Consider the following 26,444-nt stretch of genomic DNA (forward strand, 5'->3'; position numbering starts at 1 on the left):
ACATATCATACGGGTTTTTAATTTGACCTACTTTTCAAGGTCACAGAGGTCATATGGCGTAAATTGGCCGTTAGAGTGTAAACTATGGCACGTTTCTTAACCACTAAAGCTATGAACTTGAAACTTGGTACATATAACCCCCTATATCACATAGCCTCTGGTGCTGAATTTCAGTTTGATCTGATTCTCAACTTTGCCACCAGGGGGCCAAATGTGGATATCTAAAAAGTGTGATATCTCGCTTATAAGTGACTTGTTTTCGATAAAATTTTTATGGTAGGTACCCTTAGGAAGAATACATCACATATCTTACGGGTTTTCAATTTGACCTACTTTTCAAGGTCACAGAGGTCATATGGCGTAAATTGGCCGTTAGAGTGTAAACTATGGCACGTTTCTTAACCACTAAAGCTATGAACTTGAAACTTGGTACATATAACCCCCTATATCACATAGCCTCTGGTGCTGAATTTCAGTTTGATCTGATTCTCAACTTTGCCACCAGGGGGCCAAAAGTGGAAATCTAAAAAGTGTGATATCTCGCTTATAAGTGACTTGTTTTCGATAAAATTTTTATGGTAGGTACCCTTAGGAAGAATACATCACATATCTTACGGGTTTTCAATTTGACCTACTTTTCAAGGTCACAGAGGTCATATGGCGTAAATTGGCCGTTAGAGTGTAAACTATGGCACGTTTCTTAACCAGTAAAGCTATGAACTTGAAACTTGGTGCATATAACCCCCTACATCAGATAACCTCTGATGCCAAATTTTGGTTCGATCTGATTCTTTATTCGGCCACCAGGGGGCCATAATGGAAAAAGTAAGAAGTGCAATATCTTGCTTATTTTTAGTGATTCGTTTTCAATAACATTTTTATGGTAGGTTCTCCTAGCAAGGATACATCACATATCATATGAGTTTTTGATCTGACCTGCTTTTCAAGGTCACAGAGGTCAAATGGCGTAAATTTGTCGTTTGATTGTAACTATGGCACGTTTCTTAACCACTAAAGCTTTGAACTTGAAATTTGATACACATGACTCCCTACGTCATGTAACCTCGGACACCGAATTTCGATCTGATCTGGTACTCAACTCGGCCACCAGGAGGCCAAAACTAAAATAGGTAAAAGTGCAATATCTCGTTTATTATTGACTTGTTTTTGATGATATTCTTATGGTACTTACTCCAAGCAACGATACATCACATGTCATACCGACTTTGGTTTGACCTATATACTATACATGTACAATGTTTCTTAATCTGGATGAATTACAAAGCACCAAATATCTATACGGTGAGCACAATGGCCCCTGGCTGTTTCATTTTAATTTGTGACTTTATTGTTGAATACATGTTATAAGACTACAGAATGAATGCAGAGAGTCAGAGTCAAGTCAGTGAGTCACATAAAGCAATCCAGATATCAAATACCTGACTCTAAGCCAGTCACAACCCCATGGTCACTGGCTTCAGGTGACTGGCTTCATTCGCAAAACGGGTCAAAACAAACCGTCTTGCTGCATTTGCCTGCCGATTTCTTCACTCACAAAGGAAGGAGGCCAATGAGTCAGTGATGGCGATGCTGAACCCTTACATTTATGTATGGACTGACCCCCTATACTTTTAATTATCATGATTAAATGATTAAATAAAAAAATCAGGGGGTCGGTCCCCTCACCAAACCTCAATTGAATTATTTTTCCCTATTGATATAATTATAGGGTGTGAAGAAGACGAGAGAGGGACAGTTGAGTCGGCCCACTGAGATGGCCACTAGTCTTTGCGCAATTGGCAGGTAGGTCCAGCACGCCCTCAAAAGATTCTCCAGGAGAGTTCTTCAGTACTCGACGCTATGATTATAAACCAGGATTGCTAGCATGGTAAATAGAAGTGCCCTGAAAGAAGTATTTTAGCTCAACTGGGTGAATTATGTCATCACGTCTTGTCCATCGTCCGGGATCGTCAACAATGGTGGCACATTTGCTCACTGTTGAGTCGAGAAAGTTGAAACTTGGTGTGTGGAGGTCTTCTCTTTGACAACATGAATTGACATACAATTTATTTTCGTCATTTCACGTTAGGGTCACGCAAAACCAATCAGCTCGCAGTTGTAGTTCACGAAAATAGTTCAGTTTGAGATGAATACATGGTCTCACTATACATGCTTCCCGAAATTGGTGGCTTGCATTGGAACTAACTTTTTCCCCCTTGTCCGTCATTAAAGGCATTCAAGTGTGTTGGTCAACCATGACTAGAGAGATTCGGCTATCCCGTTTCCAGGATCGGGATCGTGATAGCCTCGCGCCGCGTCATCAGAAAATGACGTGACGTCATCGATTCGCGCATATTTTTATTCTATCCCGTTCACGTCTTCCGAGATAAACCTGCTGTATCTCGTAAGTGTCAAACGTCGTAGCTTTTCGCTCAGTTTCTCCCATTTACGAGAATAACCCAACATTGCAAAGTGTCCAACGGCAAGTTGTTCTACAGAGGATGTAACAAAGCCATTTTTAGCTCAGCTGAAAAGCTGAGCTATTCATATGAGTAAATGGTAGAATGAGTGTCCGTCTGTCTGTCTGTCTGTCTGTCTGTCTGTCTGTCTGTCTGTCTGTCTGTCTGTCTGTCTGTCTGTCCGTTAAACAGGCACGTTTCAAAACTATGGCGGATAGGCGATAGATTTTCCCTCTGAGGCGTTGAGACCCTTCAGGACTCCTGAATAGACCAAATGTGGGTCCGGCAGGATGAGCGGTTTGGCCACTAGGTGGCACCGAGCGAAATTTTCCAAAAACTTTTCCAGCAGCTGATTTCTCAGTTGGGGATCATGAATCAAATCTAATTTTATAGAGCAAAGCTTTCTCTTTCATTATCAATAGGCGTAGTTCATGAATTTCTCACCAGGTGGTGTTACTTGCGCAATTTAGTGAGCACCCCCCAAGAAGAGCATTTTAAATTTCGCGCGAGTTATCCCACGTCCAATCACACATGCAGCGAACGTCACGTCTCGAGTCTGCGCAGTTCAGACGTAAGGAGACCATGCTATGGAATAGATCGCGTTCTGTCAATTCAGAGGTAAGTTCTCATTAAATTCACAATTTCATAGGCGATAATATTTGGCTGCTTGTGTTATTGCATGTTGATGACATTAGGGAAGGCTTGGATTGTTTAATTGGATGTGATTAATTTGAAATAGTTCGTCGACGATCGTTGAAAAACGATCTGCGAAATGCAGCTTGGTTGGTCTGAGAAACGATGTCAAAGTCCGGCTTTAAATCATGGATTTCTCAACAAATAACTCTTGTCACATAGCAGAACTAATGTGAATAAACAAGACAATAATAAACATCGTTCTGATATCATCGGGTAAGGTTGCCAATGTACATAAACAGTGTAATTGAGGATCGACGCCAGCGATTTGAAATGTCAACAAACAATAAATGCGATATGATACACACTGACACTTGCACACTGTACATAGCACAATGCTTCAAACGGGGCCGATTCATCACTCTTATCACAATGTATTCCCAATCATATTAATGAACTTCCTTGATCATTCGGCCCTAGCGCCTTATCAGTTGTTGTTGGCCTTGTATTTGATATAAAACTTGGCTAGCTTACCTATTCTATCAAAATTAAAATGTTATCTCCTCATCATGTTTTGCAGGACAGGAATGATCTGCAGCTGCATTTGAACATATTTGGTGACCACATCTCAAAGATGACCAAGAGAGAGGATCGAGCTATGACTTTGCACATCCCATCGACTTCGGTGTTCACCAGTGCAATCATCAGAAGAGCCAGGCAATTCTAGTATTCAAGTATTTCATTCTGTAATACTTACCTCAAAATTTACTAAATAAAGAAAACCGCATGTGGCAGTTGGTTAAAAAAATCAAGTCTATCTGTTTAAAGTTTTTACTTGCTATCATTATTATCAACATTTCAATGGTGGCATTCTGCTAAGGTTTGTTAAGAGTTTCACTTGACTTAAGCAGGGTGGACACTATTAAAATATTAGCAACATTTTACCAACATTTTACCAACATTTTACCAACATTTTACCAACATTTTACCAACATTTTTACAACAATTTTGCAACAAGCCCTTCAAGGCCCTGTGTTCACTAGCAACAAAATTGCAACAAATTAGCAACATTTTTACAACATGTTGGTAAATTGTTGCAAACTTTTTAGTGGGAACAAAGGGAAATAGGTATTTTGGAGGGAAAATGGATGATTCCAAGGAGAGAAGATGTGTTTTGAGTGCTTCTGCAGCAATTTTAGCTGTCATTGTTGAGAGACGGAAGAGGCGGCGAAATAACCAAAGAGAATATGGACCAGGCCCTGGATCAAAATGAGGGTGGATGATGGGGCATACCACTGCCTGTTAAGGCCGCGTATCCATAGGGTATGCCCTTGTGTAGTGTGGCGTTATGGCGTAACAGCCTTGTGACCTGGCACTATGCCCTGAGTCTCCATTGGATATTCCTTTTTGGTCATGGTAGGCCTTTGTAGTCCTCATTTCGCAGCGGTCAATCGCGTTTATCCGCACGCTGTCATTATTTCAGAAGACAATTTCTTATGAATATTGAAAATGAAAATACAAGTAACTTGTATTTTCACTTGCAACATCAAATTGACATGTACATGTATATAAAACCTGACTTAAGCAACAAATTACAGGTTCGTGCTTGTTATGATAATCATCAGTTTCGGGGTCCCAGAGTAGTTCCCGTTGATGAACCTCTTGAATTAATTTCGCCTCAGACATTGCTTCCGTGTTGTTCACTCGCAAAAGAATGGACATGTTCAATCCCAATATGGGCCTATATTCCCAATCCACAGTGCATATATGCCCGCAATGTGACACGGCATAACCTATGGGAACGATCAATAACACCAACGAAGGTTCATTGTCCGTGTGGCGCGCCAGGCGGTAAAAAGGGAATGTTGTGCAGGGCACGGAACAGCCTATGGATACGCAGCCTAAAGAAGTTGCGGCTGACTGACAAGCCGTCACACAAAAACTTCTAGAAAAGGTTTCATCACCCTACGAAGCAAGACACTCACTTGAGAGTTGCTATACCTGCTTCTTGTTCAAGTCACATGAACTCCGGTAGATCACATGACGCAAATCCTATTTCTGATTGGCTGAAGAGTTTGCAACATTTTTACAACATGCAACAAAGAATTGCATTGCATTTAATTTGCAACAATTTTACAACATGTTGTAAGACGCGTTTTGCTCTGTACACACTACGCAACATTTTTGCAACATTTCTTGCAACTGGAAATGTAAAAATGTTGCTAATATTTTACTAGTGTACACAGGCCTTTAGGCAATAATAGAGTTGGGTAGAGCATTTTGTTAATGTTACCCTTTTAGTTAGGGAAACTGGTGCCTTCTGCATTAGGTGGACCCCACTTACTCATCTGTCAGACCGGCCTCACGTCGGCATTAGAGTTTAAGGTCCAGTCTGCGAGATTTACCCATTTCTACCCAGCCAAAAGCGGGTGATTGGGCTAGTCTCTCCATGTGATTCAATTCGCATGGATTCTTGTGTCCCGGTGCTGAAAGGATCCCTCCACAAGGGCAGACTACATCCAGTGGCACTGAAGTATGGAAGAAAGACAGAAGACGACCAATTTGCGAAAAGGATCATCATCATCATCATCATGGTAACAGCTGAGGATGAATCATGTTGCTGTGTGTAGAATTGATGGTCCAATATAGGTTAGGTTATCTGTTTGCGCACACATTGCAAGGGTGGAGCTTGCTTGAAGTAGATTGCGCCAGTCTACCGTAATTCACTGTTACACATCCAGAAGCTAATATCCTTAGGCTTTGAGTCCTTAGTTTAGTAGAGTTTGACGAGTAATGTAATATATACGAACAACGCAGCAACAACTCAGCTGAGCGCCAGGCCCTTGGGCCTCTTGTTATTAATTTAGCGGTCATCTGAACGACAAATGGGACTGTGTTTTCACTGTTTGCTCATGATCATTCATCGTGAAATTGACCCTTTCCAAATCCTGCAATAGGTTGCTCATCCTCAACATGCCTGAATCATGTCTCCTTCCCTCAACTGGTCCGTAAAGATTTACGACGAGTCCATTTGGAGCCACAACAGATTGGAATTTAATGCAGTGCACCCTTTTATGTCCACTATAACAAACTTTTTGGTTCACTGTTGGCCTGCAAATAGGTCTTGGGGTGCCATCAATAAAACCCCAGCAATATCGTAAAGGAGCACCCTTCTCGTGAATGGCATTGGCAAATTGTCGAATGGTATCTCTGTTCATCCATGGGTGCGATTTTAGGTCAGTAAACTTCGCCTTGAACCGAGAATACACGTCATCAAGTACTGTATTAATTAGTCCTGATAAAACACTTTTCGGCCTTCCGAAGATTTTTTCCATATCGCATAACCTATTTGGGTACACTAACCGGCGTAGGAGCATACAGAGGCCATTTGCCCTGTCACCACAGACCTATCGGGACCTTTGTAGACTGGTGGAATGTCCAGAGCAGTGGCAAGTCGGGAAATTTCATCTTTCGTAAACCTAAACATCACTTTGCTCTGCTCATCGGAGATCATATTTATATTGAATCTACTATAACTTGGGTCAAAGGTGGATGATGAAGAACTTGCATCTTCCAACGAGTAGAGAAGCAGGTCGTCATCTTCGGACAACAGTGCCAACTCGAGCACACTCAAATTAGCCGCCATTTGGACTTTTTACACAACGATGACATCTATCGGCAAAATCGTATCTCGACGACATAGCCGCGCCATAGCCGAACCGAACTGACAACGTTACGTCAACGAGATCGAGAACGCGATAACGTGACGCAATCTATCCCGATCTCGATCACGGAAACGGGATAGCCGAATCTCTCTATTATCTCCTTTGTCCCTCCACCATAAGGCCTAGTTTCCCCTTGTGACATCACTATTTCGGACACTCAGCGCCAAATATCTTCCAATCTTGTCTTTTATGCACCCACACCTTCAACATGCCCTTCTCGTCTTATAACACAAAGTTCATAGCGTAGGAGCATGCCCTGAACTGCATGTCTGACCTTCGCTGGATGCCTGGGTAAAACACCCACTTTGTGTTGAATTCGGCCCTGCGAGTCATTAAGATCACGGGCAGGAGTCGCAAACACTTTGTTTTTTCATGTATCCCCAAAGGAAAAAGTCACATGGTGTGAGATCAGTTTGTAATCGTTCACCAGTCCATGCCAGAAAACAGGCGCGATCACGCCCGTAAACTACCCCGCACGAGCACTATCCATAACGCCCGCAAGACACTTTAGGGGCGCGTGCCGCCCGTCATAAAAAAACACCGGCGCGATAACGCCCGCCGATTCCCAGCACGATCGTCATTCATTTCCCGGTATCCAGAGTTCCATTTCGCGGAAATCTAGAGTCTCACTCAACGCGGTAATTATGCCGTTGAGCGCTGGGTACACGCCAGGCTGTACACTTCACTATAGTTGGCGGTTGCTGCAGTGCACGGTACTAAGCTCATGTTTTGACACGCGCCTGGCAACGGCAGCATTTCGTTTCGATTTTGTTCATTGTCCTGTTGTCACGGCCTGATAATCCTTCAAGATGAAACTGAAGACAATGTTAGTATGGTCGATTGACCACAAAACCATTGGGTATAAACTCAAAGACGATAGTGAGACTCTAGCCACTGTTATGTGTAAATTATGTGCCAAGCATGTAAAAAAGGTCGAAGCCAACGGGTGTCTCAAAGGCAGCGTGTTGGAGGAGGTTTCCTGGCACTAGTTTGCGGGCGCAGGCGTGATCACGGGCGCGGGCGTGATCGCGCCCGTTTACTGGCATGGCCCGCAAGCTGGACAGCTGGCGGGAGTGACCACAATTATGCCATGGTATCAATGGAAAGCTGAGGATCTTCTCTTCATTAGTGAACTGCATGTAGCTTGTTAAACTCATATTAACTCCTTGAATTTGGAATTTATTCCAGCAGATAGAAGCTTGAACTTGATATAAAGTTGACGAGGTCTGCCTGATATAGAAGTTTTGAAATAAAAAATATTAGTTTCGATTCATGTCACCAGTTGACGGTACTGAGCAAAAATATTGTTGGACCCTGGTTTGAATTTCCCGCCCGAACTGACATACATGTGCATCCCAGCTAGAATTGGCCCCCATTATCACTGAGTGTGCTGGAATGCTCCGACGCAATGTATAATGTACAGTGACTTTCGAACATGGAAGCTAATAGTGGCATAGAGGATTTGGCTGGAGATCTTGGTTTTTTGCACTGTGCGAATGTGCTTGCCCGGTGACGTCATGCGCTGAAAAAAAATGGCGCCCTTTTTATTTCGAGCAGATTGATTTTAGGTCAGTGATAAATTTTATATTTTAAGCAGTTTCTGAAATTAATTATGGTACGAAACTTCACACATGCACAGAAAAGATTGGTTGAAAATTGGTTTCCGTCAATTTCGAGGAGAACTGTTTGTCCAATCAAATTCATTTTTGGTATGTATGTTGGGGGTGACTAGAGGAAGGTTCCTTTCGAAAACGGGCTCGTTCCGATTGTCAATATGGCCACCAGGGTGGCGTGCTTGAAATCAGTTTCCGTCAATTTCGAGGAGAACCGTTCATCAGATCAAATTCTTTTTTGGTATGTACGTTTGGGGTGACTAGAGGAAGGTTCCTTTCGAAAACAGGCTTGTTCCGATTGTCAATATGGCCACCAGGGCGGCGTGCTTGAAATCAGTTTCCGTCAATTACGAGGAGAACCATCATACCGTTCTTTAACTATTGTTCTATTATTGCGTATTCTGATTGGACCAGTGCCATATTAGAAAAGAAAATAATTTTCTACGTGATGTACATCGGAGACTTTATCTTTTTGTAACATAGATTTTTATAAACAGTATTTTAGTAATAGAAAAAGATGACGTGTACAACGGGCATTACAGACCAATAACTCTTTCACGATGTCAACTAAACCCAGTCACCTATGACACCAGCTGCCGGGGGTTGTCTGAAAAATACTTTACTTTCCTAATACACCAACCAGTGTAGGCATTTTTGGCTGGGGGTCCGGGCAAAAATTTTGAAACCTAGATGCTCTGAAGTGCAATTTCAGGCCTTATTCTGATGATATAAAAAGACATTGCAGCGTTAGTATCGTAGGCAAAACATTTTGCTTCACGGCAATTTGCGGCAGTACGTCGGTCGGCGGGAGGGAGGCATGGCGGGGTATCCACGTAAATACTAGTATTCAAACCGTTACATACGCAGGGCTGTTTACTTGTGTGTTTCAACCGTATTTTGTACGTTTCCGATGTTCGTGCAGCGCTGTACGGTCGGGGACACCATATTATACGGACAGATAAAAAGTTGTGTTTTTACGGGCACTCAACATAAAATTACCATGAAGACAGTTTATACGATAAAAAAGTGAAGCTGTACGAATAAAAAATTCACTGGTTCCAAAAAAAGTTCTTGATCCCCTTGCCCTCCCTGCTCGCTCCCTGGCCCCCGACATCGTCAAAGCACATGGTATTTTGTAACTAGATAGCGGCGCCCCCGCTCTGCCGCTAACTGATCGTACAGGTGCGCTTTTGTCCACTCCCTTGACCTTGTTGCCAAGGCTACGGGTGATTGTTATTGGCCGACCGTCGTCTGCCGGAACACATGGATAGTAATGGTACTTAATGGTAGTACTTCGGGTAGTGCAGTTGAGTTGGGCACGCGAAGTGGATTTCGCTAACTGACTGGGTAGGCCTGCATATTTTTATTCTATTGGTTGGAATTGTGACTGCTCGCTCAAAATTTCTTAATGAGAGTAGGCAAACGCTTACGTAGCGGCTAGTAGCCTACTGCCAGCCCGACGGTTTTGTGACTTTCTGTCTGTTCTTTCCACATCCAGCGCTCAAAGCTTCCGTCGCACACAGAAATGCCCCATGTCGAAGCTACGATAAAAATGTCAAAATAATCGCCTCAGATGCCAGGAAATTGCGTCTAAGCCTCCCAAATTTTGAAATTTTTCCGGCGGACCCCCTATTTGCGGAAGGGCGCATGCAATGCTATATCAATAACGTAGTTTGGAACAGAGTCTGCCTCGATCGGCAGCAATTTGACATAGAATTTGGTAGGCAGTGTAGCGCAAATCGCGTGCCGGCTATTGATGTAGTGCTGTACCGGGTAATTGAGATGGCTGGCAGTCGGGTTGCGGTGGGATAATGATCGTTGAGTGACGGCGGAATGTTTATATGCGATATTTACGGCTGTGTTTGTGTAACTATTGGCTTGGATTTAAGCATGGCGGAGGTGAATTTAAAGAGGGCGGCTGAAAATTTAACAGGGCGGGCTATTTTTAGACGGGGCGCATTTTCACTGCTCAAATTTAAACGGGGCGCTAGGTTTAAATGGCCTGGCGAGAACACTGCCAACTCAATGTGCCCTGCGTTGGTCTTGTTTTACTAAGAAAAGGCTGGAATTCCATTATTATCAAGTACAGTCTCACAAAACTTGGGGTGCAAGGGTAGATTTTCATGACGGGTCCGTCTGTGGGGCCTGATTCTTCATCACAGCGCCCCCTAGTGGTAATTTTTCCACCCCCTAGTGGTCATTTCTAGGGTTAAGTGCCCTCACTAGGGGCGACACAAGAAAAGTTCAAATAAATCCATCCTCGTGGCATTAAAACTAATAAAACTGACCTTTTCAGGGTAACTTTTCATGCTGAATCTGTCTAAGGGGTTCAATTCGACTTTTAAGTGCCTCCTGGTGGTCATTTTCAGTACTGAACACCCTCCTGTAACCATTTTTAACCAAAAACAGCCAATAATTCCATATTATCTGGTCATACCTCACCAAACTGGGGCTCTGGGGGAAACTTTTCATGGCAGATCTTCCTCTGGTGTCAAATTCTACATAAATTTGCTCATTCATGTCCTTTAGTCTTCATTTCTGATGTGTGTGTAATGACCGGGGGTAATTGGGGATCTCGGGCTTCATCAATGTGTAGCAAGGAGGATACCGCGGTGACGTCACGGCTTTTCCAAGATGGCGCTGCATATTGTAAACAAACTCGATCCACGGCCAAGGGAAAATCAAGTCATCAAAAAAGTTAGATTTTTCGCATCAAGTCAGAGTTATTAGTACTTTTCTGCTATGAAATAAGTCTTCAGACAATAAGCTATCATTTGAATAATGAAAAGTGCTGTTTTGATGGGGAAAAATAGGGTTTTTTAAACCAAATAGCCGGCACCGATCTTCCAAAATTAGCGATGGTTTCAAAACAGTCTCCCAGATATAGGGCAATCTCTTCATTATCATAATGGGATTTGGAGGCATGTTTACAGATTTTACAAGTTCGAGACCTGTAATACCTAAAACTCGCATAGATCCCCATAGATCCCCTCTATTTGTCGAGTTAGCGCCCCTGTAAGATCATGCATTTTCGGACACTAGAACGAAATCTTCCTGCGGATATCGCGGTTTCGGTGATGATTTAAGGAGAAATTGACTGTTCTTAGAGTTGTATGGGACAGAAATGAGTTCATACTTCATGAATACATGAATATATTATGATATGGGCGGGCTTCTAAGTCAAAACAATAACAAACTCAACTGCATCTCTACTGTATATTGCGTAGTGCATTGCCTAGTGTATTTCGTAGTGTATTTTAGCGGAGACATTATTTCCGCACTTTGGCCACGCCAAACGTCTTTTTTATTCGTGGAAGTTAATCTGCTCTGTAAATTTTATTTTACACAGGAAGAATCCATACTAGGTATTGCAATATTTCATGTCTATTGGTGTTTTTGTGTACAGGAGCGCACCAGACAGTGAGACGTGGAGATGTGTTCAGCGCTGGTGCTGTCAGTAGACTGAATCTGATTGGCCATAGCGATCACTAATATGGGTCGGGATCACGTGATGTGACGTCACCGCGGTATCCTCCTTGAATGTGTAGTATCGAAATCAAGCGTCTCTGTTCATCTAATCCTCTCTTTATTACTTGAATCTCGAATACAGGCTAAGTCCTATGACTACGATTGACTGCAAAAAGTGCAAATATAAGTAACAAACACCATAAGGATTTGTTCATACTAATAACAAACTGCAATACAATTATCTTCCCACCTAATGCAACAGAGACAGACTCAGCACATGAGTCTACCCCATTAGTTCCATAAATCAATAAAAGAGGGCAGGGCAATAGCGTAGCAACCAGGTATGCTAGCATAACCATCAAAACTAAAACCATGAACAGCTGACTTAGTTTACATAAACAGACATATGAATATCTAATAAAGGTCTGGCTTAAACATATTATACCAAGAAACGTGTCTAATCAACTTTAAAAGACACTATACACAAATTGGGACGCCATAAAGGCTCAGTAGATACGCCCCCAAAACCAGCATCAATAAACATAGTCTCGCACGACGCAAATCCAAGAGCAAACAGTGCCAAACACACAAACTTCCCCGATAGGGAATTATGAACGCACCAAAACAGTCCTTAATAGGACAGTAGCAGAAATATGAAGCCCATTACGGCACAAGTTCACGAAAGATGCTAGGAATATAGTCCAACATTGCCAGTGACTTGGAAGCGCATTGCTTGAGACTACATTGTCATGCTATCCATCTTGGGTCATCCCACTTGGGCAACTAAGTCCTGATTACAGCCTTAATACTAAGAAATGCTAAGAAAGTGTATAGATCGCTTACCGATACATTTGGCCCATATGAATCCGAACCATTACATCTTATTGGAGCATTATAGTACTGTAAATTGGCACTTAAAACGGAGTTGACTTCTAGTGTGTTCAGTGTTGCAGATTAAGCGAGGAAGTGACCTAGATACTCCCCCAAGCTACTTAGGTAAACAGATGCTGTTGCGTCTGCGCTAGCCAAAGAAAATTAAAAGTAAACAAAGGCGGCTAATTTAAGATCTGGCATACTGCATCCTAGAAACGAATGGGAAACTGTGTTTTGGCCGTAACATCCCGGGCCCCTCATTGTAGCTCTGCAGCAATTACCAAAAATCTCAACTAAAACGAAAGGCCAAAACCTTAAATTCAACTAATATAGTTTCCTACCCTGATTATTATACGCGAACCATGGAAATTCCATGAAACCTAATATGTAAGGTATTGTTCATTCTGAGAATATACTAATAACTAAAAATTAGAGTCTCTAATTTTTGTTAAATGTCTCTGTGGGATGGAAGATGACATCCTGCTCGTCTAGTCGTCTGCTGGAAGGGTGACTTCTCAACTTGCATCTTGGATCTTCGCTGCGTAACCCTGCTTCAGGGGGCAAAGCAGGTGCTACCTCCTTGCCAGAGAGGCCCTGCAGACTAGTGGAAGGCAGGAGCTGTCTTACATCTCCCAAAGTAGACGAGTCAGTTTTACGTGACCTGGTCTACCCCACTACCTTCTTTCCTTCGTCCTCTTCCATGATGCCACGGATGTTGTCATCTGCCTCAAGTATGAGACAAAGCTTGTGGATTGGTCTGATGAACTCGCCTGTGCTGTTCGTGAGCTTGACTGTCCTAACTACTCCCTGCTTGTCTTCTTGGGTTTCGAGCACCCTACCCAAGGGCCAGTGGCACCTCGGAGCCTGGTTATCAACCATCAAGACTATGTCCCCTTGTCGAACGTTTCTTTTGGTCTTCAACCATTTCTGTCGGACTTGGAGTAAAGGAAGGTACTCCTTCACCCACCTCCTCCAAAAGACATTGGCTAGGTGTTGTACTTGGCGCCAACGTCTTCTGGCATAATTGTCTTCCTTGGTAAATACGCCTGGCGGAAAGGGCTCTGTTGGCTTCGAAAGCAGCAAATGGTTGGGAGTCAGTGCCAACAAGTCGTTGGCATCCTCTGGCACAGCTGTTATGGGGCGGCTATTGACAATCAGTTCTACCTCACAGAACAGAGTCTGTAGGTTCTCGTCATCTAGACGTACGTTCTGTTCCTTCAGGAGAGAGTATAAAACCTTTCTAATCGTCCGAATCTGTCTTTCCCAGATTCCTCCAAAGTGGAAGGCTGCCGGTGGGTTGAAGTCCCATGTTATTTCTTTCTTCAGAAGGAAGTTCTTGATTTGTGTTTGGTTCAACTTCTTTATCTCTTCTCGAAGGATTCTGTGCGCCCCGACAAAGTTGGTACCGTTGTCAGATCTTATCAGCTTTACTTGACCTCTTCTTGCGATGAAACGCCTGATAGCATTTAGGCAGGAATCTGTATCCATACTCTGGGCTACCTCGATATGAATGGCTCGACTCGCCATACATGTAAAAACCACTCCGTAACGTTTCAGGTCACTTCTTCCTCGACGAATCTCAAAAGGCCCGAAGTAGTCTACACCTGTGCGGGTGAACGGTGCTTCACCAGAAACCAGGCGATCGATAGGCAAGTCCGCCATCTTCTGCATACCAGTCTTACCCTGGTAACGCTTGCAGACCACGCACCTTGAGATGGTGCTTCTCACCGCGGTGTTTGCTTGCAGTATCCAGTATCTCTCTCGCACCGCTGCAAGCATGGTATTCCTCCCCATGTGGTTTGGTTGATGTCCAGGAGGATCATTTTTGAAACCTTCAACTCCTTTGGCAATATCACGGGTTGTTTCGAGTCCGCTGATAAATCTGCTCTACGCAGCCGCCCGCCAACTCTGAGTAGCTGGTCTTGTAGAAATGGGTCCAAGCGTCCTAGGTGGTGCTTCCCCTTTGGCACACGACCATCGTTCAGGGCTTTTATCTCCTCTTGGAAGTGAAGTGACTGAACATGCTTCAAAATTGTCTCCTCGGCGCACTTCAGTTCTGACATAGTAAGCGCAGCTGGTAGCTTGCTTGGTTTGACGTTGGGTTGAGTTGTTCGTTCCTCCACTCTCAATCGTAGATACTTCTTGACGACGAGAAGCCAGGCTACCGCTTTCTTTAGCTTGAACCAATCTGAGAAGTGCGAAATCAACTTGTCGAAAGGAGCCCCGGACAAGTTGGCGACTGCTGTAGCGCATGTAGTTTTGACTTCAGGATCTGCATCTGTTGGGATATCCTGGGTTATGTCTTTCGGCCATTCTCTTTGTGGTTTGTAGAGGAAGCTTGGCCCTTGAATCCATCGCTCGCTCTTCAGAAACTGATCCACTGCCAGCCCGCGTGAAGCATCATCCGCAGGATTGTCTCCAGTTGGTACGTAGTTCCATTGATGACTGACAGAACCCTCACGGATTGCGGCAACCCTGTTCGCCACAAACGTCTTGTACCTGCTTGTCTCATTTCTGATGTATCTCAGGACTGCAGTGCTGTCTGTCCAGAAGAAGGTGTTATCGACTGGGTAGTCCAACTCCTTCATGATGAGATGATTCATCTTAACTGCTGCAGTAGCTGCCGTCAGCTCTAATCTCGGTATGGTGGTCTTCTTTAATGGGGCTACTACCCTGGCCTTGCCTAGCGACAGAGTGCAGGACACATTGCCATTTGTATCCTCGAGCCTGAGGTAAGAGGCAGTCCCGTAACCGGCCTCACTGCATCAGCAAAGTGGTGCACCTGACTTGAGCGAATGACCCCAAGGTTCCCAGGCCTTACGCATCTGGGAACGACATGCTTCTCTAGCTTGGGTAGGTCTTGTAGCCACACTTGCCATCTCTCAAGTTCGGGTCCGTCTATTTCTTCATCCCAGCCAAGATTTTTTTGAATCTCGAATACAGGCTAAGTCCTATGACTACGATTGACTGCAAATATAAGTAACAAACACCATAAGGATTTGTTCATACTAATAACAAACTGCAATACAATTATCTTCCCACCTCATGCAACAGAGACAGACTCAGCACATGAGTCTACCCCATTAGTTCCATGAATCAATAAAAGAGGGCAGGGCAATAGCGTAGCAACCAGGTATGCTAGCATAACCATCAAAACCATGAACAGCTGACTTAGTTTACATAAACAGACATATGAATATCTAATAAAGGTCTGGCTTAAACATATTATACCAAGAAACGTGTCTAATCAACTTTAAAAGACACTATACACAAATTGGGACGCCATAAAGGCTCAGTAGATACGCCCCCAAAACCAGCATCAATAAACATAGTCTCGCACGACGCAAATCCAAGAGCAAACAGTGCCAAACACACAAACTTCCCCGATAGGGAATTATGAACGCACCAAAACAGTCCTTAATAGGACAGTAGCAGAAATATGAAGCCCATTACGGCACAAGTTCACGAAAGATGCTAGGAATATAGTCCAACATTGCCAGTGACTTGGAAGCGCATTGCTTGAGACTACATTGTCTTCACACTACATGCAGGCCTAATAATACAGCGATTGCACCTGATGCTATCAATCTTGGGTCATCCCACTTGGGCAACAAAGTCCTGATTACAGCCTTAATCAGACACTGCCTTTTAAGGCGCGCTATAGCGCGCGCACACCATAGCGCACCAAAATCAATCGGAGGCGCGCAAACAATAGCGCGCCTGCCAATAGAAATACATAAGGAAAAAGCGCGCCTTGTTATTTCGTCATCCACACGCTCACACGTGGATATGTGTACAGTAAACAGATATAAGCATCCCCCAATGCATTGAGGTACCTGGTCTGTCATTGGTTCAAATGTGCACACGTCACTGGAAACGACCAATGGAATACAATTTTTCATTCTGACTTCGGCAGCGTGATTTAGAACAATGGCGGAACCGGGCAGATCCGTCGAAGAAGAGACGTTCTTAAATTGGGATTGGCTGCCCGAAGGCGTCATTGTTCCCAAGATAAAAGTAGAAGGGAGTAAACGAATGGTGGCAGAGGTAGGTCAATAACAAACCGTAATCTGAATGATAAATTTAGACGATCTGCGTAGTAGTAGAATAGAAATCTCGTCTGCTCGCCGAACCCGGTGCGCAGGCGCTAAATCTAGTCTCGTTTCCCGGGTTTTCCGCGTCTTCCTCCTGCATGCCGTGATGTACATTTTGAAGTTGATAGAGTGTATGGGGGTGAGATTGAATTGATTTTCGTTAATTATTCATGAAATGATATGCGATGACGTAGCAAGTGTCAGTGACAGTGTCTGCTTAATACCGAACAGAAATGCTAAGAAAGTGTATAGATCGCTTACCGATACATTTGGCCCATATGAATCCGTACCATTACATCTAATTGGAGCATTATAGTACTGTAAATTGGCACTTAAAACGGAGTTGACTTCTAGTGTGTTCAGTGTTGCAGATCTAGCGAGGAAGTGGCCTAGATACTCCCCCAAGCTACTTAGGTAAACAGATACTGTTGCGTCTGCGCTAGCCAAAGATAATTAAAAGTAAACAAAGGCGGCTAATTTAAGATCTGGCATACTGCATCCTACAAAAGAATGGGAAACTGTTTTGGCCGTAGCAGTGTGAAACCCCTATTTGTATGCCGTTGGCGCTCTCCAACATTCCTAGTAGGGGGTGCTGGACATGATGATGTGCGACGATCTTTGCTTTCAATGCATACCAAGTTTGTGGACAGAAAAGAAAAGAAAGATTTTATTCTGAATACTATCAATAAGTTAACATAACTTTATTAATCTTAATCCAACAATCCATTTAGTACAATACATGAACATGTAATCAATACAGTCATCAGAGATTTATCATTCTCATAATATCAAATTATTTTGGATCATCTGACCTCTCATTTGAAATTATCACTTGAAGATGCATACGCAAATTTACAATTTACAATTTTTCCATTGCCAAACTGTATCCACCTATCCAAATTACTTCTTAAAGTAGGTTTTGTATGCTTTTCCTCAAAGAATGAACATTGGGGCCTAAATGTAAGTATCTCCGTTGCTAATGCCGACTGTCCCTTGTCAACCCTGAAAGGTGAATCAGTCATGAGCAATACAGGAATACCGGCTACCAATAGTATGAAGTGCCATGTCCAAGGAAGTGGGAAAAGGAAATCACTCCAGAAATGATTGTGTAATTCCAAGGTGGTAAGATCAATAACGGGAAGGCCCAATGAAAAGTGCAGGCATGAGGAATTTAGCTACACGAAGTATCCGGATGTTCACGCCGTTGTAGTTGAGCGTGGCTGTGCTAGTATTTGGTTTGCACCCCGTGAATCAATAGCAACACATTAGATTTGCTGTTGGTGGGCAATTTTCAGTATTAAACTCGTTTAATTGTACACAACAATAAAGCTACCAACCTGGGCGTTCTGGATTCTCAACAATGAACTGGATTTGGCGTCTTGGTCACCCACACGCCTACGAGTCCAGTAAGATGGCGCCGTTGATGTCGACTCGTAGTGCATGCCGTACCACATAAACACGAACATTTTGGCCCAAAAGAACATAGGAGGCCCAGTTGGTCAGATCTACCTCATAAAATAAGATGTTGTGGTACTTTCACGCTCAGTCTCTACCTCAGGGAATATGAAATCAGCCCGTAAACAGTGCCGTTTTTAGTGTTGGACATTTTGTGAAAGTGTTCATGTATGTTGATACACAGTGTAATGTACTGCACTGTGTGTAATCGGATTGCTCAGCTTGGCCTATTTCCTGTACTACGAGAGTACACTTTATACAATCGTCGATCTCTGGCTTTGCAAAAATATTCTACAGCTATAATCTGGCAGGGCCTACATGTAGTAGCTTCATGTAGAGGATAATTATATGTGTGGACTAATGACTGTGACAAAACTCAAATTTTGTGTAATTTGTGAGCTGAATAGCCGTCCAGGGATAGCTTGTTGTGCTCGGACTATTGAGGACAACACTGATACCTGCAGATATTGTATTGTAGACTGTACGTTAGGCTAGAGTTGAGTTCGAAGTAACAACCTCAGTAAGATGGTCCAACTTCAAGAGTAAGTTGCGAATATGAGCGGAGATGATAACCCAATTGCCAGTGTCCGTGGTGGCAGGGGCAGTGGAGGAGAGAAACGCAACCAAGCTGTAAGGATGGTAAAGGGCCTCCTGCGGGAAACGAAACTTGCTGCTGCAGCAGAGACTCCAACAGGGATGGGAAGCAGGATGAACATGGTCCCGCGAAGTCTAAACGAGGACCTCAATGAGTCAGCCAGGTCAGTGGAGGAGGGGACGAACAAAAGGAAAAAGAATAGTGGAACACCAGATTTGGCCGAAAAAGGGATCCTGAGGGAAAGAGAAAACCTACGTAAGAAAGGGAAGAAAGAAAACTCGGGGGTCGGGCGTGGCCTGAATGGAGAGGAGGACAAACCAGGTGAGCAACAGTGGAGCAGTGATGACAGCACGGCAGGTGGGGGCATATCCAGCAGTACCAGTGCAGAACTGATAGAGAGTATGAGGGGTCTTTTCGAGAAAATGACCACACAGAATAGTAGGAGCATGGAGAAGTTAGGGAAGGAGTTGAAAGAGGAGGTGAGAGTAGCTGTGGATGAAGCTATAGTAAACAGGTTAGGGAAACTTGAGGATACCTTGAAGGACAGAATAGACAATGCCATGGATGACATTATAATGGATGTACAGGAGAGAAGAAGGTGAGGGAAGCAAGCCAGAATTGGGAGAAGAAAGGGGCTGTATCGGAGGAAACTTTGACAAGAAAACTTAGGGAACAAGAGGAGAAGCAGAGGTTAGAGGAACGCAGGAGATGTAATGTAATAGGTTTCTGGATACCAGAATGAACTGCAGCAGATGGGGAAGTAAGGAAAAAGGTAACAAGGCCTGAGTGCTAAAAAGTCTGGATGTGCTGGGTGTGCTTGACAAGATACAGTTTAGGACATTGTTTAGAATAGGGGAGGCGAGAGAAAATCAAATAGGCCAATCAAGTTGATACTACGGACCAGGGATATGAGGGATTTGATGTTAGAGACTGCAAGGGAAAAGAAAGGTAGATTGCTACTGATGAAAGAGGATGGAACAGAGACAAAGGTGGCGTGGGTACAAGACAGATCCAGAGAGGAGAGGGTGGAGCATAGATTATTGTTAGACAATCTCAAGACAAGGGAGGTAGCGGGTGAGGAAGGTTTGGTTATCAGAGGGTGTAAGATAGTAAAGTTGCCCTTTCGGAGAGGCCCCCCCAGGTGGGGGGGGGATGGAAAGCCAGACAAAATCTAGATCTAAACCCACATGTTTATACACAAATGCCGATCAGTTGGTCAATAAAATGGCAGAATTGGAGCAGCTAAGTGCAGACACTAAACTGGACTTGATTGCGGTGACAGAGGTAAAAACCAAAAACACCAGATCAGCAGTGCAGAGAGTAGACGTTGCAATTGGGGGGGTATGCTTTGAATGTGGTGCTTGATAAACCTGGCCAAGGGGTGGCACTATACTGTAGGGAGGGAGTACAGGCAAGTAGGGTAAACCTCCCTGTGGGATATGATGATACCATTTGGTTAGATGTTGTTATGGAGGAGGGGACGAGTAGAGTAGGCTGTGTTTATAGGAGTCCCAGCAACAATACAGCGCAAAATGACATTCTCCTCAGGCATATGGGATGGGTATTGGAGAACACACCAGAGGGAATGGATCTAATTATAGTAGGGGATTTCAATTTGAGGCAAGTGGATTGGGCTTACCTGGTCAGCCACGGGGCCAAGAACAGTCCATCATCGCGCTTTCTGGAATTTTTCCTGGATAACCAGTTGACCCAACATGTGGACAAGCCTACCAGATTTAGGCAGGGGCAAATTCCTAGCTTGCTTGATCTGGTTCTTACGAGGGGTGAGGATTTGGTCGAAAATGTGGTGCATCGGCAGGGTTGGGTGAGAGCAACCACTGCTGCCTTCAGTTTATGTTCACGACAGCACTGGGGGATGGTGATGGTAATTCTTACGAGGGGTGAGGATTTGGTCGAAAATGTGGTGCATCGGCAGGGTTGGGTGAGAGCGACCACTGCTGCCTTCAGTTTACGTTCACGACAGCACTGGGGGATGGTGATGGTAATGCGTCAAGGGAACCCCCTAGGAGGTACAATAAGGGGAAATTCAAAGACATGAGAGAAGACCTGAAGCAGCGGAAGCTCCTTGATTCGGTGATGGGGAAATCCGTAGAGGACACTTGGGGTATCATAAAAACTACAATTGGGGATCTAGTGAAGGGGGATCTTGTTTGCGCGCCTCCGATTGATTTTAGGTGCGCTATGGTGTGTGCGCGCTATAGCGCGCCTTAAAAGGCAGTGTCTGGCTTTCGTGTGAAATTTGTAAGAAAAGGGTGAGGAATCCAGGCGAATTTGGAATTGGAAAGTTGTGAATGACCGGTACTGTAGACAGACCATGGTCCCTTCTTAATCAAGGACTAGCTTGGTCTAGCACCCATAAACAATGCCCCTATCGGGTCCCTCGGAATATCCCCTCAACCAGAACGTTTTCACCCCATCAGGCCCCCCAAGGGGTACCTGCTGTACCACGAATAGGTTCTCAATCTCTCCCAAAATAGATTATGCCGTAGTCACACTAGTGTTTTAATGCGAATTGGCTGCGCATTAAAACTTTAATACGCATCGGGGTGTCACACTCAAGTCGGTTTATACCATTTTCAAACCGCCTTAACAAATAGAGTTCTTTATAATACGCATCAGCGAAGTCGCTTTAGCCAATCTGCATTGAAGTCGCATTGGAATTCGTAGTGTGGCATGCCTATGCATTAAGCATTGCATTCGCAATGATCATGCTCACAGCGTAACTTCCTTTTCCGCTCATGTTTCAGCCTTTTCACATTCACTCAATTATGCGACCTCAGCATTCTCCAACGATGCCGTTGTCCATTCCACCAAAAATACATAACATAATTGTCATTAAATTGCTGATAAAAATGATTATTTTCATCATTTCAATAGCCACGGATTGCTTGTCACTGTGCAAATTTGGTTTCTATCCCTCGTTTCTCGTTTGGTATGGATCTCGCGAGACTAGGGTGGCATCCATCTTGGATCAAGCGCGGGAGTGAGTTCAACAAGATCCAATTAAAGGTGGCGTAAAGTATTAGTCTATAGGCTATTAGTGAGTAGTCTACATGTACATGTATGCTTAATGCCTAAGCCACAATACATGTAGATCCCTTATCTTGTTGTGTGCAAAGAGGCGAGTATAAAGTTACGTATTGGTGGGTCTTAAGAAATATTTGCATGTGGTGAAGATGGTGGATCACATGGTCACATGTAAAGCCATCAACCGATCAGAGAGGTTGTTTCTCTCGGTTAAAAGTGAATGATAAAGCAACTGAAATTAACATGAAATGGGAGAATAAATAGCATAAGTAGGTACCTGAACAATTTTTTACACAGATATTTGTTTTGCAATTTGGTTTTATTTCCGTATATACTGCACTGTTGAATCATGAAATCCCCCTATATGCTAATGAGAACTCCTGTTGACTTTTGACAATCTACCTCATGATGGTGACCACGCCCTTATATGGAAGCAACAAAAAATGCAATTTCTCCATAATCGCTCCAGAAATCCAAAATTAAAGCCCGCCAAGACATACTCTGTTAGTCTGTATCAATCTCGACTCTCGGGGGAAGTTTTGTTGTCAATTGATCTAAATTAGCGGAGGAGTTCAATTACCAACTATTACACCTCTACGTCCATAATAGCAGTGATAGGAAACGAATACATGGAATAGAAATTCGGTTAAGTGGCATGGTATCAACAAATAGGCATGTTTTCCCTATTTAAAAGGTTAATATGCTGTCTTTTCATTATGACTTGAGCAAACTTCATGAAATTTCACCCCTGATTTTTTTTGGTTGCTGCATCTGAATACGTGTAAAAAAGACAGTAATTTTATACATAAAGCTAAACATTGCCAAGTGACTGACATCCTCGCGTGGGGTGATACATATCAATACGACAATAAACTTGCCCAATGAACTCTATGCAAATTTTGGTCACACAGCACTTTTCAATTTGAGTGAGCACTTGCCATTTTTGAACTTGAAATTTGGTACACATTACTCCCTTAATCAGATAACCTCTGACATCAAATTTTGGTCCGATCTGATTCTCAACTTGGCCACCAGGGGGCCAAAAGTTAAAACCTCAAAAGTGCGATATCTCGCTTTAGCGACTCGTTTTCGCTAAAATCTTTATGGTAGGTACTCCAAGCAACTCCTAAGTCGATATCATCATCCCCACTGCCGGAATCATTCATAAACACATCAGCCAGCTCCTCTGCCGTAAAAGAAGACAACTGTCTTTTCGCCGTTATTGCTGCCCCGCTGCCACGTGCTGTCAGGAAAGGAATTCGCACCGAAGTCCCCAGGGAAAACCCCGGCAAACCAGCCAGAATAGATTCGTCGAACCATTCGCTTTGGTTTTATGAGCTATTGGGCAATGGCAGCACCATACACTTTGTGTATCACTGTGTTGAAGGCATAATACGCTTATCATACAATAATAGTGTGGGAAATACATAATACGCCTTGTGTACCAAGCATCCCGAAAGGGTTAAGCATAGAAGGCTTGCTCCTAAACTGGCAATGTGCAGTCTGTGATGTGTACAATTAAGAAAATATCTTCTCTTATGTAATATTCTCTTACACATTATTTTCAGTCGCACTGGTGAGGACATACTTGCTGGAAAGAAAATACATGTAGACCAAGATGGCTTTCATAACTTCAGTGACTACTGGTCGGAAACAGGTACAATTTTTTTTTGTTGAGGCTAATACAAGCATGAAATGATTGGTTGATACATTGGAGGGTCGTCTATTCTAAATAAAATTATGACTGGTGGTGCAGCTTATCTTTAGGGGGCGAGTCCCATCTGATGAAATGTTCTAGTACCCAACTACACTGTCGAGTGCCGGACGAGAACATTAATGGCTGGAGTTTGAGCTTACTTTAGGAAGCCAGCCACATCTGATGAAATGTTCTTGTACCCACTACACTATTGACTACTGGGTGAGGATAATTGCAGAACAGGCCCTGATGCATTTGGTAAGATTCCCCTGATTTTCCACCATTTAGTGTTCTTTGAATTACCTCACAAATAACAGTGGGTGCTCAACCCTCTCACTGCTACATGTAGGTTGCAATTGAACTCGCCGAGAGAATTATACCCTTCACTGCAAGACATGTTTCGACCTCCCGAAGAAGTTCTTGGGGTTCAAAACTGTGAAGCTTTCCCATACAAATGTTTTTTTGTGCATGAACTGAACTTTTGAAAGCAACAAAGAAAATTTGTGTTTAACTTGATGCCAGCTATGCAATGGAAGAGGAAAGATTGTTGCCACTTCATGCGTCTGCTAAACTCCCCACAGTTTCTCATTGCCTAATATGTTGAAACTGCTTCCATTTGGTCACAGGTTTGGTAGTATCACTAAAATAGGGTAATGATGTGGAGGCCGAGACTAATTTGGGCGATCGCCAAGGAATATGCTATGAGACCCCTCTTCAACAGATCAAATTTGGTCTGTTGAAGCACCTTAATTTGAAACTGTAGCATTGAATAAGCCCCAAAACGTCCAATGTGTACTGCATCAAGTAAGATGGACAGGAAATTATTGTAAAATATAGCGTGTACAATTTTCTATACATGCCTTGGGCATTAAAAAAAGTGTCTTACATTGGTGACGACTCAACCCCTTATTCTGAGGCTGGAAACTGGCTCGCTTTTGACAATACTTCCAGCAAATTGACCCCAACCCTGCCAGTGGTTATTTGAAGGTATAGATTCTGAAAAGGAATGCTGGGGAAGGGCGCAGCCATCTGATAGAGAGAGGTGTCTCTCGTAGAAAGTAATTAGAAAACTATTCTTCTGGTTGTGTACAAGAGGATTTCATCAGTTTAGGTTTATTAACCAGAAGAAATAAGTATCAGATGGTTCCATTCTGCTGTGAATGCTAATGATGATACCTGTTCCCTGATCACATCCCCTTCCAACAGAATTTGCCTTTGGGGTCAGTGGAGAAGAGTATGGTTAAGAATCTTCCCATTCCCGGGCTTCTCTTCTCACTTTCGGCCTTAGCTCTGTAGCACAACTTGACGTGCATGATAACAAGACAGAGGAGATTTACAGAGTGTGAGAATATAGCCCTATGATCAACCTACCAGCAAACCATTTTCTAAGTGAGGCTACATAGATATAAAATCATTACATTCCAGAACAAATTGTCGTTGTTTTTAATCATGAAATTTGATGTCGAGATAAATTTCCCTGAAAATATAGCGAAAAAAATAGTTTGTTTGATGAGTCTTTGCCTTTTTTTTTTAGATGATGACAGTGTTTTATCATGGCCTGGGTCAGACAAGGATGTCAGTACCAGAACCACAACAAAACCTCCGGTAAAGTATACTCCAAGCCTAGCCGTGACGGCACCATCCTGAGTCTCATGCGTTTGTGTCACCACTATCGACCTCCACAAACCCATGACGGTTTCCATCGATTTCCTGTTTTCTCAGCACGTACCCCAATCACAGCACTGATTTGAAAGCTTCAAGAGGGCAAAGGTCAATATCATTCACACATTGCGGAAAAAATTTCAGGGTTTTGGATGAGTGATTTAGCAATCTCAAAACATTGCGGGTCAAGATGTGACATCACTTGAATATGGAATCATTCCAAGCCATGCAGATTCAGAAATTAATTTGTGGAAGAGTGAAACAATGAACAATATCAATAAGACACAATAATTGTTAGGTTTGAAAGTATGAATTTCACTCTACCCACTCCGAAGCCCACCAATATTTTTGGCTCAGCGTAGGGGAGTCTATACAACACCGCTGTGTCCGTCGTCGGCGTTAGAGTGGCACGTTTCGTAACCGCTTGAGGTCTGAACTTGGTACTCATGTATGTACCCTTGGGCCGTGGGGCAATTCACACCAAATTTCATTCCAAAGTCATTCGTGGTTTGGCCACCAAGGGGCATAATGCAAAAACATAAAACATGCAATAGGACCTGTGATTTTGGTGAGATTTTCATGACATGTTTTTGGTAGGTACTCCTAGCAAGGATACATCACATATACAGGTTTTTGATTTGACCTACTTTTCAAGGTCACAGACTGACAAAGTTCGCTAAATCACCGATAGGTTGCACATTTCTAAGGATCAAGTCCAAAGTCCGCACGTAATATTCCCCGGCGAAATTCACCCTACAGTATTTTGCCCCAAAAATCGCTCCAGGCGATAATGGAGCGATTTTACGAAATTGGTGGCTCTTGCATGCTTGTCAAATATTCGGAACAATTTTGCAACGACTTTTGCCTTGTTTTATAGGCGGAAAAGTCATGTGATGTAAACAAATTGGGTCATACTAAACAGCGTCCACCAGGTTTAAACACCTACTTAAGCCATCAAAGTAAAATCTAATGGTCATAAACGAAATAAGCAGGACATTTCCTGATCGTTTCGTGACATTTGTATGTAGATTAAATAGCAAGTTGTTGTCTAAAATGTGCCAGCGTCCACCACTCAGTCGGCGGCCATGTTGGATTTGACTTGGAGGAAATGATAGGGCTTCCC

The 26,444-nt window shown here is 43.4% G+C and overlaps 1 protein-coding gene across 4 annotated transcripts in view; it reads left to right on the plus strand.

Annotated features, from left to right (window-relative positions):
- LOC135485978 (uncharacterized) overlaps nucleotides 1-26,444 on the plus strand; it is a 128,584-nt gene that overhangs the window by 14,066 nt on the left and 88,074 nt on the right. For 3 of the 4 annotated variants that reach the window (XR_010446661.1, XM_064768416.1, XM_064768417.1), the window contains exons 2-4: nucleotides 1,730-1,803; nucleotides 23,532-23,620; nucleotides 25,194-25,264. Coding sequence is in view for 2 of the 4 variants with exons in the window: in XM_064768416.1 (XP_064624486.1) it covers nucleotides 1,730-1,803; nucleotides 23,532-23,620; nucleotides 25,194-25,264 (234 nt within the window). In the remaining 2 variants the exon portion in view is untranslated. Of the gene's footprint in view, nucleotides 1-1,729; nucleotides 1,804-23,531; nucleotides 23,621-25,193; nucleotides 25,430-26,444 lie in introns of those variants that run through there. The other variant, XM_064768418.1, reaches the window with a different exon arrangement.

The sequence above is a fragment of the Lineus longissimus genome, chromosome 4, assembly GCF_910592395.1.
Source record: "Lineus longissimus chromosome 4, tnLinLong1.2, whole genome shotgun sequence".
NCBI classification, from domain to species: domain Eukaryota; kingdom Metazoa; phylum Nemertea; class Pilidiophora; order Heteronemertea; family Lineidae; genus Lineus; species Lineus longissimus.